Source organism: Bombus vosnesenskii, unplaced genomic scaffold (genome assembly GCF_011952255.1).
Source record: "Bombus vosnesenskii isolate JDL3184/JDL3185 unplaced genomic scaffold, Bvos_JDL3184-5_v1.1 scf7180000016261, whole genome shotgun sequence".
Lineage (NCBI taxonomy): Eukaryota > Metazoa > Arthropoda > Insecta > Hymenoptera > Apidae > Bombus > Bombus vosnesenskii.
In genome coordinates this window covers 648,130-663,662 of record NW_022884330.1, presented here as the reverse complement: position 1 = coordinate 663,662, position 15,533 = coordinate 648,130, and the positions used below count along the sequence as shown (strand labels likewise).

At 49.3% G+C, this 15,533-nt stretch overlaps 1 protein-coding gene across 9 annotated transcripts in view; it reads left to right on the top strand.

Moving 5' to 3' along the window:
- Window positions 1–15,533, top strand: part of LOC117241663 (mitogen-activated protein kinase-binding protein 1) — a 79,694-nt gene that overhangs the window by 53,645 nt on the left and 10,516 nt on the right. For all 9 annotated transcript variants that reach the window (XM_033507615.1, XM_033507617.1, XM_033507614.1 and 6 more), the window contains 7 exons: window positions 1,511–1,602; window positions 11,723–11,945; window positions 13,262–13,477; window positions 13,691–13,873; window positions 14,118–14,278; window positions 14,373–15,201; window positions 15,271–15,481. In XM_033507615.1, coding sequence (XP_033363506.1) covers window positions 1,511–1,602; window positions 11,723–11,945; window positions 13,262–13,477; window positions 13,691–13,873; window positions 14,118–14,278; window positions 14,373–15,201; window positions 15,271–15,481 — 1,915 coding nt within the window. The remainder of the gene's footprint in view (window positions 1–1,510; window positions 1,603–11,722; window positions 11,946–13,261; window positions 13,478–13,690; window positions 13,874–14,117; window positions 14,279–14,372; window positions 15,202–15,270; window positions 15,482–15,533) is intronic.

The window sequence follows — 15,533 nt, the reverse complement described above, 5'->3', positions numbered from 1 at the left end:
CTGCGACAACTTATTGTCCAAATTGTCCCGACCAACCTCAGCTTTGTATACAATGCTTTAAAGTTTTACATCCTAAATGATTTTCTTAATAAACCATTTTCCTATTATTTTTATAACCATACAATAGTTCTATTACTTCCTGTGGAATATCTTTTCAAATGCCTACGACGATTCTTCGCAAGTAGTCAAATAAGCGTCTCCCGAATACCGATCAGAAACTTTGCTGTCGCCCGAATATGGGTGACGCGGCAGTAAACGCGTTAAGGGGGAGAATCTCAGAGATTCCATAGGTTCACCGAGTATATCAACCTTGTGATAGACGCTGTTAGCGAAATTCATCGTCCTATTGAAACAGTTACGGTAGTCGTGCTTACGTTATGCATAAACGCTGCGACGTCGTGTAATTTCGCGTTATTCCGGATAGGCATATTACATGAAATGCACGAGTAACGTACGAGTTACGAGACCTCTAAGAACGTGCAGGATTCAAACTCCTAACAACACCGTCGCAATTGTGGGAATTAAACTACACTTAAACTGTATAGGGGCACCGTACAGCTGCTGTCCAAGTAATTCTTAAAAATTAGCGTCGAACGTCCCCGATATCCTCTATGTGAGATTTATATAATAAAGAGTCCGGATAACGTTGTCATGTTCTGAGATAGGTTTGATCGATCGACTGTAGCGGCGTAAGCGTCTTAGGACGTTTCGATACGAAAATTCCTCACATAGTTGTTTTGCCACAGATGATTGACACTGTACGACGCGCATAACGTAATAAACTAACTCTGGAGAAAGCAATTTCGCTGCTACGTGCAACCTACAACCTGCGACAAGTTCAAACCTTTCGGTACCTCCCCTTGACAAGTATAAATAGACGACCATGTTCTTCAGAAGTCAGTCAGTCGAGCGAATAAGTATAACGAATCGGTCTAGCGAATCAACGTAACAATTAGTATCAGCACCGCAGTATCGCGCAGTCTTATAACGAATATCATCGATTGCGATTAACTTTGTATTCTACATTTCAAAATATCTGTGGCGGTACTCGACAACAAATACCGCTACTCGACACTAACTTCTACCGGACGACGGTAGCGCAGTGGTTAGCACCTTGGGTTACGAACGTTCGGGATCCGGTGCCCGTAGTCCTATTTTTCTTCCACGCATCTAAGTTAGAAGAAAAATAGCAGTACCCCAGCAGCCGATATCTACGGCCAGCATCTCAAGTATCACGGACAACACTCACACCTCATATCTGTAAATATAGCTAATTAAATTAACTCGTCCCATAATTAATTTAAACGACTACACGTCACACCGTGCATCACACGACAATAGGAAATGTCCGAGGGCGAATCGCGTCTCTTACGAGTTTAGATATCCTACGAATTTGACGTGCAGATTTATAGCGATGAGAAAATATTCCTGTAGTATGTCGTAAAGTGGCAGGAAAAGGTAACGTCAACATCTTTAACGCAAAGGTAACCTGGTATTTAATTTGTTTCAGATCAAGCTAGAACGCGTTCTCGGAGTAACCGTATCGAGCAATGCAGCCCTGGATTGCGACGCGACCAGCGAGTTGGTCGCTTATCCTGCCGGGTAAGTTCGAGTCTCTTGCTTTTCTTCCATCGATTCCTCTTCCATTGTATGTACGTCGATGCAACTCTGTTACGCGTACCATCCGCACCCGTGTCCTCTTTCCGAACCCTATTCTAATCTCGCGATTCCTCCTACGACCCTATTTCTCGCCGATTTTCAGCCTGGTTTCCTATATCGGTAGAGAAAGTGGCGATTCGGGCCCGACCTTTTCAATCTTGTAGCCACTCGTAGCGTTTACTCGGTTTGGCGATTAGAATTCCGGACGCCGCGGTACTTTGGAGGCTACGTGGTTGCGCTGATACTCTCGTTGGTGACGCTACGCTTGGAAACATCGTGGTCGATCGGCTCGGTCGCGACGTTAGTAGTCTCGTCGTTGCAGCCTCGAAATTATCGCCATCGTCCGTCGAGCTCTAAATCGTTCGCCGATAATAGCCGGTTTCGATCGCGGAATTAAAGTAATTGGTGGGTTAAGGGGCCGCAAGAACCGGGCAAAAGGGAGAGTGGCGCTCGTCGACGATCGCGCTCGCATCGCGTATCGCCTTGAACGAGATCGAAACTTTTGCTACGGTTTATTTCTACGCGAAGGAAATTGCTCGCGTGAACGGGAGCGGTGAACTCCGTGGCTATTTAACCGTAATCGGAAAGTAGAAGTAGCAAGGTCGACTTTTAAAAATCGTTTCGCTTTTCGCAACTTTCGACAGACCCAATGAACGACGATCGACGGAGAACTTGGTCGACTCCGGGTCGTGATCGGAATGAAAGAGGAAGGAGGTCGTATTACAAATCCGACAAGTTGTTAGAAGTCGGTCGATATTCGTGGGAACGAGCATGCAGAAGAAAGAAGAGATCCTTTGCACAACGCGCGGCACACGGAAGCGAGGCTTTATCTCGATCGGCGATATCGGATCGCGATATTTCGATAAAGATGCTCGCTGGTCGGTGGAAGCTTGCGAAACGTCGATAGGCTTGGTCGCGCGCGTGTCCCAGATCCGTTGTTTCTCGCCGTTCGACTTTTCGCTTTTTCGACCGCGATATCCTTCGCCTCAACATCCTCTCAACGATCGATCGAGTCGTCGGGCTAAAAGTCGAAGACGAACCGCTGCTGGTTGGCTACGTCGTTCCGATTCGCCGATCGAGGCGACTCTTTCTCCCTGAAACTCGCACGGAACACGTTTTGAACATCGTCGCACTCGCCTGTACGATATTTCGAACTCGCGTTCCGAACTTTTGTCAGACGCCGGCCGTGAAGGAAGAAGGCGACCGTGAAAGAAAGTTCATCTTCGTTAGCGCTTTGTTCGGCGCTGTAAAAAAGTGCACGTGCGATTCTACCGGTCACGGATAAACGCGGACGGTAGAAAAGAAGGCTCGCGCCATGAATGGAAGAATGGCGAAAGTGCGATCGGAAGATTGTGAACTAAGACACTGAGGTATCGCGTGTCGAGAAACAAGCATTTCGACCGCGCTACGTGGTGCCGCTCCTCTGCGGTTCTCCCAGGCTTTTTCCTCGAAATTCGCTTCGTAGCTGGATCTCGCCTGCGATGGACGTTCGCTTCTTCGCTTTTCCATTTGTTTCGCGTTTTCTCCGCGATCGATCGACGATCGAGACTGAATTATCGCGTGCAGTACGCGATTGTACGTAACGGATACGCAACTCGTCGTCTCGCGGAACTTGGGAAAAGACAGTTGACTCGACGAAAAGAAACGTTTCGGTTCGACGACGTTAATGCAACAACGGAACTTTTTTATTCTCAATGCTCGTTGAATAAAAGTTTCGGCAAAGTAATTCCTCTATCGAATATACGCGTGAAAGTGCGCGTCAATTAAATCGCGTTTGGTCTCGTTTAAAGAAGGTTAATTAAAAAGATATCAGAAATAAAAAAGTTTCGTTCGTTTCATTCTCGTGGACAATTTAGCGTCGCTTCGTGGACACATTCGGCTTCCGATCGGGTTACGCTAGTCAGCCGTCGAACTTCGCGGTGTGTCATAAGGAATATTAGGGTGTCCTTGGAGGGAGACTCCCCTCTGTAGCGCGGGGATGACGACCGATCAATTAGAAGGAACACGATGGAACAAGATGGCTTGCTCGCTTAGAGAGAAAAACCGTATTCGCCGAGCGACGCGCGCTCGTTAGCCCATTGTATCGCTAATTACGATCGCGATAGAGAAAAACGGCGGAGTAGGATGACGCGTTAACTCGGCGCGTAATCAAGCGTCGCTTGACAGAAAGCACGGCGACGAGCGAGAACTCGTGATTTTCGCACGTGCTACTTGAGTCGCCTAAATCCGCGGCGCCATCGAGCCGGACGTCGAGAACGTACATGTCGCGGATACGTCGGGTGCAAGCGAACGAGCAAACAGCTATGTACGGTACTCGGAAATCGGGTCAAGAGAGCGGTGAATGGACCAAAAGATTCTGTGTCGGAGATCCGCCTCGAACGATAATCGTCGGCGACAATTAAATCGTTCGATCGACCTGGCAACCTCTGCACCCGTTGGCTGTTGTGTACGCGTTTTTTGCCGCGTCAAGCCACGCCGATTCTTTCCTCTCGTTTCGTCGACGACTCGATCGGCCTGGTTTACAGGCCGATACGAGACGTTCGTTAGCATCGATGCCGCGATGTTACCAGCTCGAGCGGAATTACGATTCTTCGGTCACGTAATGTAGCGTAATTACGAGCACGAGCATGGTAACGAGCTCGGCGAGATTCCTCGCGCATACGCGTGTTTACGCGTGCGTGAACAAAGCTTCCCCGAGTCGAAAGTAGCTGTTAGCATGCGAGTACTTGCCAGCACCGCGCTCGATTTTCCTCGATGCATCTGGCTACCGTTCGAGTCGCTGCTCCGGTCGATCTCGTTATGTCATCGCGGTTAGTAGCAGTTAGAATTCGCCGCTTCCTCGTCAAATTCTCCTTCTGGTAATAAATCCAGCGTTGGAGATATCAAAGCGCGTTAACGTATCTCGCCAACCATCGATTTTCGTCCTGTTTTAATCGCGTAGGAAACGCCAGATCGGTTACGCGATGATACCGGTTGTACGCGCTAAAGACAACCGTAATAGCGGCTACTCGATACGTTATCCGATAGCGTGCCGCTACTTTCACGAACACGTCGATACAAAGTCGATGGCGTTACACCAATTACGACCAGCAGCTGTCCGGCGATCGTAGCTCGGCTCGCTGTTGCTTGCGATTTAACAAACCGCCTCGAACGATCACGCGAAACCTTTTAAATTTGACGACGTTTGCCGCTTGTCGATTTTTCGCGTTCGATCGAACGGAACGGCCACGCGTCCTTGAACGTATCGAGGTCTGTTCGTCGGTGACGAGAGACGACGGTTGGACGTATTGGAGCGGTGGATCGCGTATCTGGCAACGACATCGTCGAGAGCTCGACTTCAAGGTTAGAAAGTGCTTGACATTGCGTGTATCGTGTTACGAAGGAAAGTTCCGCTTTCCCGGTTTCTCGATCTACTCTGTTTCCCAGTTTCGAGGTTCCAGATGCGCTGCGAGTTTAATCGACAGAGCCGATAGAGGAATAAACGCGCTAGTCCATTAATTGCCGGAGAAAATCGTGCGCAAAGAAAAGTAATTGCTCCTCTCGTAAATTTCACCTACGGAGAACGCAAGACACGAACTGCGGTTTGCTTAGCGTCAGCTATAGACAACGCGAGACCCATATTCCTCGCGCGATCGTGATCGCCTCGGGACTTTCCAAATTCGATAGCATCGAGAGCCGTTCCGTTCCTAGAAAACGAAAACTCGACCGGACTGTGTTTTCCAACGTCGACATCGGCGAGGCAAAGATAGCGCGCCACCGGTATTTCGAGACGCGATCGCGTACAAGGTAAGTAGATCTTCGAGGTGAGGAAAGTTGGTTCGCATGCCTGGAGAAGGCTGGAAACGAAGAAAGTCCCTTATTAATAATTAGGCGGAGCAGCCGAGCGCTGCCGTCTTGTGTTCCGACGACACACTGCCGGAATTAGTCACTGTGGGACAATCTTTTCCGGCTAGCGAGCAAACGTGTTACGCGTTCGAACGGCACGAGCAAGAAAACGAGAGTTTCTTTCTTTCTACGAATACGGTTGCGTACGAAACGCGAAACACGGTCCTTAAAATCGTACCGCGTTTCCTACCTCTGCACTGAGTCGTCGATTACGTTTCGTGCTCGTTCCCTTTTCACATCGTCTCCTACGATCGCTGTTATCCGATACGAAAAAGTGCTGTGCCGATTAAATAAATAAATAAATAAGTAAATCCGTTCCAGAATATAAAGAAAGTAAGTCGTTCGATGAGGCGATTTCGAAAATCTCTAAAGCGGTAAAGAGCGGTAAAGCAAAGAGCGTAATCGCTCGCCGAATCGGATTTACCATCCCGACGTCGTAAACGAGTTTCGATTCGTCACGGGACTCGTATCGTGACCTGTCGTTCCGTCATCGAGATGCAAAGGAACGTCGCGATCGGTCGTTTTAAATCAGCCAGTTCCATCGACTAACTTATTAGAACGCCGTCGACCGGTTTCCATGCTCGATAATCGACCTAGTGACCTTTATACCAGCGACCTTACGTGTTTCTCCGCACGCAACCCGTGGCTAGAAATTACAGTTACAGGCTTCCTGGTGCATCGCACGGGCTCTCGCGAGACTTTCGTGCGAAGCTTTTGCCATGACGGTAACGTTGCCTTAACGGTACGCTTCTGCACTCGCAGCGCTCGACCACGCGACAGGCGACGAGACTTTTTTCCTTCCGATGGAGTAGCTTGTTCGAAGAAGACTCGAACGTTCGCGGCGGATGTCGCTTTGCTGGCATATGAACTAGAAAAATAACGGTGGAGCAGATAGGAAGGTGGTTAGAAAAAGTTGCAACGGGCAAACGCACGGCATTCGATTACGAGGCAAGCAATATCGCTGGAACATCCAGCTACGTTTTTTTCGATTTGAGGCATCTTCTGACTTTAGCTGTCGAGGTGCGGCAATCGTTGATATCCTACATCGCCCAGCGTGTGTCAGCTTTTGGTAGGTCGTAGATACAGCGATTTTGTTGCGTCGATGGATCGTTGTCAGGGAAATTTCGCGCGCACAGGAGACGCAAGAAGAGTCCATGACACGTTTACAGTCTCGTCCGAAGTTTATTTGGTCGCGATCTCACCCTTTCTCGTTCGACCCTAATCTTCTTGATCGATTCGCCTCTGATTCGGAAACGGTCGAGCGCTCTAGAAACGCGCGTCTACGATTCTTCTCTGGAATCGAGTAAAAAGAGCGCGACGCAACCGTTGGAATTTCCTTCTCGAAACAGTCTTCGAAAACGAAGGTCCGAGGAAGGTAGACGGTTTGCGCGGGAAAAGTAGATTTTCAGGTTAATCAAATGAGAAGTTCGTATCGGCCCCGAGCCCGGCTTTACGCGCCGCTTGTTTCTCTCTCGCGTTCGACGAGGAAGAAGAACTAGCATCCAGCTACGATTTCTCTACGGTTTCCACGTGTTCCTTTCAGACGCGTCTGACGCGATTCCAGTGCGACTCGAATACAGCTGGAGTCGCGTTCCCACGCCAACCTTTCAGCAACGTTAAAGTAGACCACGCGGCGATTCGACCGACCTACGATCAACGAGGAACGTAGCGGTCGCGAGATTTTCATTTCGATGAAAACCATCCAGACGATACGGGTCAAACCCGAGCCGAGCCGCTTCCTCCTCGTAAATGGCCCTTCTTCCTGTCCCACGCTCGTCGTTTCACAGTCGCTCTGTATCGATCGCCACGCGCGATTTTCCCCGCATTCTACCACGTAATAGCCAGCTTCGTAGTTAGCCAATTCCTTCTGCGCTAAAATTCTGCAAGGAAAAATGCTCGACCATTCCGACGGACGTTTATCCGGCCGTCGATTTGGAAGATCACGTTCATTCGTTACGGTAACGAACTCAGCGAGCGGAAAGTGTTTTAATCGGAGGCTAGCAGCCGTATACTCGTTTTGGCGAACCGAAAGCGAAGCGACCGGAAACGCGGCGGACGTGCATGGCGGCTAGCTCGACGAACGCCGTTCGCTAACGGAAACGAACCGTATGCTCGAACGAAAGAGACACGCTTAGTCGATCCGCGATGCAAACTGCTCGCGATTATCGACCGGAGAGAACCGCGCAACTATCTATCCTTGCTTCCACCTTGCCATCCTGCGATCTTCTCTCTCCTCTGACGGAGAATCCTTGGCGCAGTTGCTTCTCGGCGCCGATCTTCTCGTCCTGAGAAGATATCTCGTATGGACGAGCAGCGATAAACGTGAAAATAAGTCAACCCTTTGCGCTGGAGAACCTTTTCGTAGCAGCTACTTTGGATGATTTACAGCTAGTAAAATGTTTCATATACAAATGAACATTATATTCTAATAATTTCTCTATATTTGAATCTTTGAAAATATGATTTTGTAATATTAATTTCTGTATTCTTTCGTATGATAATTTATAAAGCATTAGACGTAGCGTCGATGAAATGTATAAGAAGCATAAGATGAAGGTGAGAACCTGGAGGAACGCCAGAAGTAACCTTGACCTCGCTTGAGAATGTGTTACTAAAACGGAATATTTGCTTTCTGTCGGATAGAAAGTTGGTTAACCACGAGAGCACACACCGCCGTTCGTTTCAAGAGACTTCAACTCGCCGATCAAAACAGAACGACCGATAGTATCGAAAGCTTTACGAAAATCCGTATATATATATATAGCTTCAGCCTGAAACCCATTTTCGATACAATCGGAAAGATAGAGACGGAATTTCATAAGATCAGTTGCAGCAGAGCGTCCAGCGGATAAAACCGTGTCGTTCCAACGACGATGTTAGTAAAAAGAAAGGATCTTCGTGTATCTAAAGAGCACGAAACGTAATTGCGATGTAACCGCGTCCCGGTTAGATCTTCCGACGATCGGTTCGCCAAACGATCCGATCACGATTCACCTGGTTGTCCGGACCCATTTCGACGAGAAACACCGTTCGTGTTCGTTCCATAGAGCGTCGCCGTCGGTCTAAACGCGTTCGTCAACCAGACCGAGTCCGATCGACGGCGTCGAGAGTCTGTTCGCTTCTGCCGCGTCTCGACTTGACCGGTCCAACCCTCTCGCCTTCCGCCGGTGTCGAGCGATCAAGAACGACGATCGTTAACCAATGGAGAGCGCACAGAGACATCGGCGCTAGAACGCGCCGGTATAGACGGTGACTTTTTGCAAGACTGTAAACAGTTATAGACGACGGACGACGAGAAAGTAGCACATATTTTTAGCAGCGTAATCGTAGCTTAGGTCAGCAGCGGTGCAACGACCTGCGACAACTTGACTTTTCACCGTTGGTGCTGCGCGCTTTGCTAATTTGTCGCCTCGCCGTCGGGAAATTATTCGGCAAGCTTTTCCGTCTAGCGTCACCACGTGCAATCGCCACGCGTCCACGACGACAACGAACACTACGTCAGCGAAGAAGTTTTCCAGTGCGGTCGGTTTGGCGAAAGAGAGTGGACGGAGCAGAGTTGCGGCGAGATTACGTTACGTCGGTGCTTTGCTAACGTAATGTCGGGACAAACGGTAGCGCGTAAAAGAAACGGCTGGTTGACATCGAGTTTATTGACACGTTGCGGTTTAGGTTGGTAGGCGAAATAAATCGCCTCGGTGGACAACGAGATTCAACGAGTCGCACGAGTCGCGTTTCGTGTTACCGCGAACGACCGCGTGCCTCGCAGCTTTACACTTGCCCAGTGGTGCTCGTTGACGCTTTCGGAGACCGCGGTCACGCGATCCGTTTTTGGTTCGTCGTTCGCACTTTCCGGGTTGTTTTTCGTCTCGCCTCTGGTCGTTTGGCGCCGGCCTCTGGAATCCGGAAGTGGAACGTCAACCGCAGCTGCTTTAAGAGCACTCGTATCCTTTTACTCGCTTTAAATTCTTCTCTTTCCATCTCTCTTATCCTCCGATCGATCGACCATCGCACGATGTACATTCAAATTTCCTTCGCTTCCAGTTTTGGTCCAGTAAATCGATATCAACTTGACTAAACGTTACACCAGCAGGTTCGCTCGTGCTAGAAACCGTGTGTACTGCGAGTATTCTAATGTTGCCGCGGTTAGCAGGGTGAGAGACCTCCGTGTGATCGTAATTATCGACTTCAACTTTATAGACCACTATTCAAATTTATAGACCACTTGGCACGCGTCGCCTCTGCTTCTTCTAGAATACCAGATTTTATTAAGCGTAGCCGTGACCATTTCAACAGACCTTGTACCTTAATCGGACTTTACTGCTTCCTTATACTCCTTTGTCTCGATTATGGGTCGATCGTACGGCAACCTCGTGTTCAACCTGATAAAAAAGCCAGCAATTTTTTCCAAGGTTTCTCGGTTGTAAATCTGGCCGGCCGATGAATGTGCCCGTGACCATGATTACGCTTCTATCTTGATAGAATATATATTCTGTTCGCTGGTAACCAGGCCACTGGCTGATGAGAGGCTATTTTTCTTTTAAAAGCCTTAAATAGGTTTAATCTGTTCATAACAATTCAGCCTTATCAATTTTCACACACGAACCTATCTTTTCAGGTCTCCCTCCTTATTCTACCCTCCGTCCTTTTCATCCTGACTTGCTCGCATAAACGCTATTGCCCGCATATGCGAGTGACGCAACGCTTTAAGCGATAGTATCAATTCTTCTTCCGCGTCAACCAAGAATTTCAGACAGAAGGTCTTACAAAGTCTATGTTTCTCTTATTTTCTCTCACATCGGCGATAGCACTTTCGACGTTCGTCTTTCTCTTATCGCGTAGCACCTTCTCGTAAACGGCATAGTTTCCCGTTTAACGCGTTTAGAATAAAACAATAGGAATAATATTCAGACTAAGTAACAATATTCGAAGAGTCGTTTATGGAATTCCCGCAAACGTATGAGAGTAGCTGACAAAACTGAGTGTCACTGAGTCGAAACTGCCGCGCCCATGCGTCTGCAGCGCGTTATCAAATGGACCAAGAAACGCGTAACACGTGCCGCAGTATTTGCAAGCGAGCGTGACTAACTGTCGCGATATGCACATTCATCCGTGTAACCCGTGCGAGTAAACCCGTTACGAATCATCGATCGAGCCCGCGGAGAGTCATCGAATCGTATCGATTTCGCAGGAAACGACGGCCCGGACAAAGTGGCAAAAATTCGATGCAATCGCAGGCGTCGTATCGCTGCGGCGAATTTGCAGCAACCTCTTGCTCGTAATCGTTCGCGTCGCTTTCTCCGGCTGCCGGCCAGCGGCAGATCGAAGACGAAGTTATCGTTCGTTCACCCGACAATTCTCCAATTTCGCGTGTCACGGAGCTTGCCTTCGCTGCTCGTAATGAACGTGTTTCGCGCGAATCGCTCGGTTGTTCGTCTGTTTTTCGCTAATTACGATGGCAAATACACATGTATGTTGCGGTCACGATTCAGGCAACGTTTCGTGAGACGCGTTACGACCACGGAATCGATATAAAGGTAGAAGCAACGGACCTAACGGTCGAATTTCTGTCGAATGCCAAGGCAGTTGCGCTTACAGAGAATAACGATTCGAAGCTTCGGATGTCGTTCCGTGGTCCGTCGAAGTCGATTGCCTCTGGCGTTCGTGAAAATACCCCGTCGATAAACATTTACAGTACAATGCATTAGCGTTAGACGACTACGGTTGAAACGACGAGAAAGAATAGCCAAAAATAGAAGAAAAAATAGGGCTGTTTCTGGTCGGAACGACTCCCAAGTCGTTTCAACTTGATCGACACTCTGTTTACAGCGACGAATTGGAGCAACCAGTGCCGGTGGTCGACTCGATCGTTCGATCTGGAAGTTGCCTAACGCGAACTAGGTTCAAATATTTGTTCCATCTTCTCGTTTCCTCGACCCGATTCGTCGGAACGACAAAGTACCCGTTACAAAACGGTGTCGCAGCTCGCGTCTGGTATATCGAGCTCGAGCAACCGTGACGAAAGCCCGTGGTCCAATCGCGGTTTATCTTATCGCGAACGATTTTGAAAAAAGAAACTTCTTTTTCTACGGTGTTTGCACAAGAACCGCTACTTGAAATCGATCTTCGATGGAGCGGAGGATAGCGAAATTCAACGATCGATCCTTCCTTTGTGTTTCAGCTGTACCGTCGTTTTGTTCAACCCACGAAAGAACACGCAGGCCCACGTGTTGAACGCTTGTCGCAAAACGGTAACTTCTTTGGCCCTCGCTGGCGATGGAAGGTTCCTGGCCACCGGAGAATGCGGCCACATGCCGAACGTTCGAGTTTGGGACATCTCCGATCCGTACAATGCCGTGCAGTTCGCCGAATTTTCCGGGCACAAGTACGGCATCAACTGCGTGGTGAGTAGCAAGCGGGGAAAACCTGCAACCTGTTCGCAAAAATCGATCGCAATCGATTACGCCCGAATCGCGAAAACGAAACCGGAGAAGCTTCGGAGTGGCGAGTGCAGCGAACGCATCGACGAGTCGTTTTTCCTTTTAATAGATCGTTTAATTAACCATATCTGCATTAGCTTCGCGATATCACTGACGGTATCCGCCAGCGCGTATTCGATTGTCAATCAGATTCTCTCTCTCTCTTTCTTTCTGCCTCGACAATTCTACGGCAGAAATTACGCCGAACATCGTTGGAAACTTTTGTTTCTCTGATCGATACGTCGGGTCTGGCAGTGCAAGCTGCCTGTCGGTCACTCGAATCTGCATCACGCGCCAAGAAAATAAAGCGCTTAATTCGAGGGTACGTTTTGTTTCGCCGAGAGGAATTTAATTTCGAGGGTCTTTGTCGCGCCGCTTTTGTTCGCGTTTACCTCGGCGCGAACCGCCGCTTTCCACGTGAAATTACTTTCCGCAAGCAGAGAAACCAGCTTTTCGAGTCCTATTGCGACGAACACCGAAAGTACCGCGATGAATGCTCGCGACGAAGAAAGGGTCGCCGCCGCGTCGAACGCGCCTTTACGAACTCACGACTTTACCTCTGTTACGTCACCGCTCGCATGTTAATTAAGATTCACGGCTTTTATCTCGGCACCCGCTTACCAAAGACTCCGTTTCAAGCTGCTTTCGCGGCCGTGCGGTCGCCCCTAACACAACTACGTGTCGTTGCAGATATATAGAGTTGTAATCATCAAGATCGCGCGCTATCTCTTTCTTCGTTTCGTCGCTCTGCGGATGAAACGCCGTCGTGTAAAAGTATAATTTCCATGGTCGTTCGACCTCGAATAAATATAATTGAAATATTCTCGGGTCAACGACGATTCCGTCTCGCTGGAGACAATTTTCGCGATAGACTGCTAACGAGAAACAAGCAAGCGGTTGCAGGAGCGACGCGCGTCTCATCGAAGAACGTTGCATTCGCGCCACATACACGCGAGACGCGTCGACGTCGGACAAAGTGCGTGAATACGAGATCGCATTCTCAGCGAATGGACAACGGTATCCTTTCCTTTTTTCTCTTTTTCCTTTTTTCTTTTTTTTTTTTTTTTGTTATCGCTAGCAGTTGCATTCTCTCGACATCCGTCGAGTACGATGATCTTTGGTCGAAAACGTGCAAGGCTCGGATTCTCTCGTTTCTTTTGTTGCTTCGGTCGATCGTAATCGAGACGACAAACTAGAGAACGTTTTTACACGCGTGTTCGTACGATGGTTTTTTTCTCAAGGCATTTTCACCGAGCAACAAGTACGTGGTATCCGTGGGCTCTCAACACGATATGATCGTCAACGTCTGGGACTGGAGGAACAATGTTAAAGTGGCGTCGAACAAAGTGTCGAGCAAAGTGAAGGCCGTCTGCTTCGCGGAAAACGGCAATTACTTCGTTACCGTCGGCAACAGACACGTCAAGTTTTGGTATCTCGAATACTCGCGCAGTGCCAAGGTAAGTCAGACGTTAACGTACCGTCTTTGTCCGAAACGAACGCGGTCTCTCTTTTCTACCGTACCCTGATCGATCGAAAAGTAATTTTGCACGGACGAGTCGTAAGGGAAGTAGAAAAGAAAGAAAAGAGGATGATCGGAGGAGGAGGAGGCAGGTGGTGAGGTAGAAGAACGGTAACGCGAAGGTGGTGATAGTGGGAACTTTGTTGCGCAGTATAAGGAACCTGTGCCTTTGATGGGTCGGTCTGCCATATTAGGAGAACAGAGAAACAACGATTTCGTGGACGTAGCCTGCGGCCGAGGGGATATGGCGGATTCGACGTACGCGATCACCAAAACGGGGCTTCTATGCGAATTTAATAACAGGAGGCTGTTGGACAAATGGGTGGAGCTTCGTGTAAGTAACGACTTTGCTCGTAATGGCTTTGCCGGATGCTGTGTTTTTAAGGATATTACGTGACCATGAACCGACGAGGCTCGTCACGACACGCTGCTCTCGTCGAGGAATTTGTTTTAACGCGATTTGCATGGAAACGCGGTGCCAACTTGTCTCTTGGAATCGTCGAGCGTATACGCGGCACCGTGCAACGCACGATGTAGTACCTTGTCCGTAGCTCGTTTCAAGGAGCGGCTGTTTTCAGACGAGCAGTGCCAATTGCATGGCCGTTGGAGACAAATACATCTTCATCGGCTGCGCGGAGGGAATCGTGAGGTGTTTCAGTCCCAGCACGCTTCAGTTCATCACCACGTTACCGAGAACGCATTACCTAGGCGTGGACGTCGCTCAGGGATTGTCCATTAGGTGCGAGAATCTAAACGTCTCCTTAGATAAATTTAATCCGACGACGATCCATCGGTGTGTTCCTTCGTCAAGCCTTATCGTCTGTCAATTGCAGTCACATGTCTCAGCATCCGACGAACGCGAGGTATCCGGACGCGATCGCGCTGGCGTTCGACGAACGGAACAACAAGCTGACCTGCGTCTACAACGACCACAGCATCTACGTGTGGGACGTGCGGGACATCAGGCGGGTCGGCAAGTCCCATTCGTTTCTCTACCACTCGGCGTGTATCTGGGGCGTCGAGATGTATCCCACAGGATCGGATTCCATGACCAGTATGCCGGCTGGCAGTTTTATCACCTGTTCCAGCGACGACACCATCCGCGTGTGGAACCTCGAGAAGGACATCTCTCCGGACGACACGCTCTACAAGCGAAACATCTATAGCAACGAGTTGCTCAAAGTGCTCTACATAGATCCGGAGCTGACTTACTTGAAAGATCTGGATCTGGCCGCTGCCGGGTCGAGCGAAAAGAGCGACGCATCGTACGACGGACGAAACGGAGTCAGATCGATTCGAGTGAGCCCGGACGGGAAACATTTGGCGTCCGGTGATCGATCTGGCAATATTCGAATTCACGATCTCTCCTCGTTGGAGGAACTGTGCTTGATCGAGGCGCACGACGCCGAAGTACTCTGCCTGGAGTATTCCAAGTTCTCCCGATACTCGGCGGAGCCACCGAGGCTGCTCGCCAGTGCCTCCAGGGATAGGCTGATCCACGTGTTCAGCGTCGATCAAGGATACAACTTTTTGCAAACGCTCGACGATCATAGTTCGTCCATCACTGCCGTCAGGTTCTTCAATCAGAGTAATCAGAGCAATCAGATACAAATGGTCTCCTGCGGTGCCGACAAGAGTATTATCTTCAGGCAGCTGCAATCGGTAAGTCGGTCACCGTTGCCTCGTCGAGCGTCGTTTCGCGAGCGTAGTCGAAGATTTCGATCGTTTCAGACACCGGGAGGAATGCCGCAATTCGCCAGGGGTCACAACGCCCAGGGCAAGACCACTCTGTACGATATGGAGGTCGATTCTGGACAGAAACACGTCTTGACCGCCTGCCAGGACAGGAACATAAGAGTTTACAACGTAGCCACGGGTAAACACAGTAAAACGTTCAAGGGGTCTGTCGGCGAAGACGGATCGCTCATCAAAGTGGTTCTAGGTAAGGCAAAGTATAACGGCAATGCAAACATTTACGCTTGGTCGGAGCTACT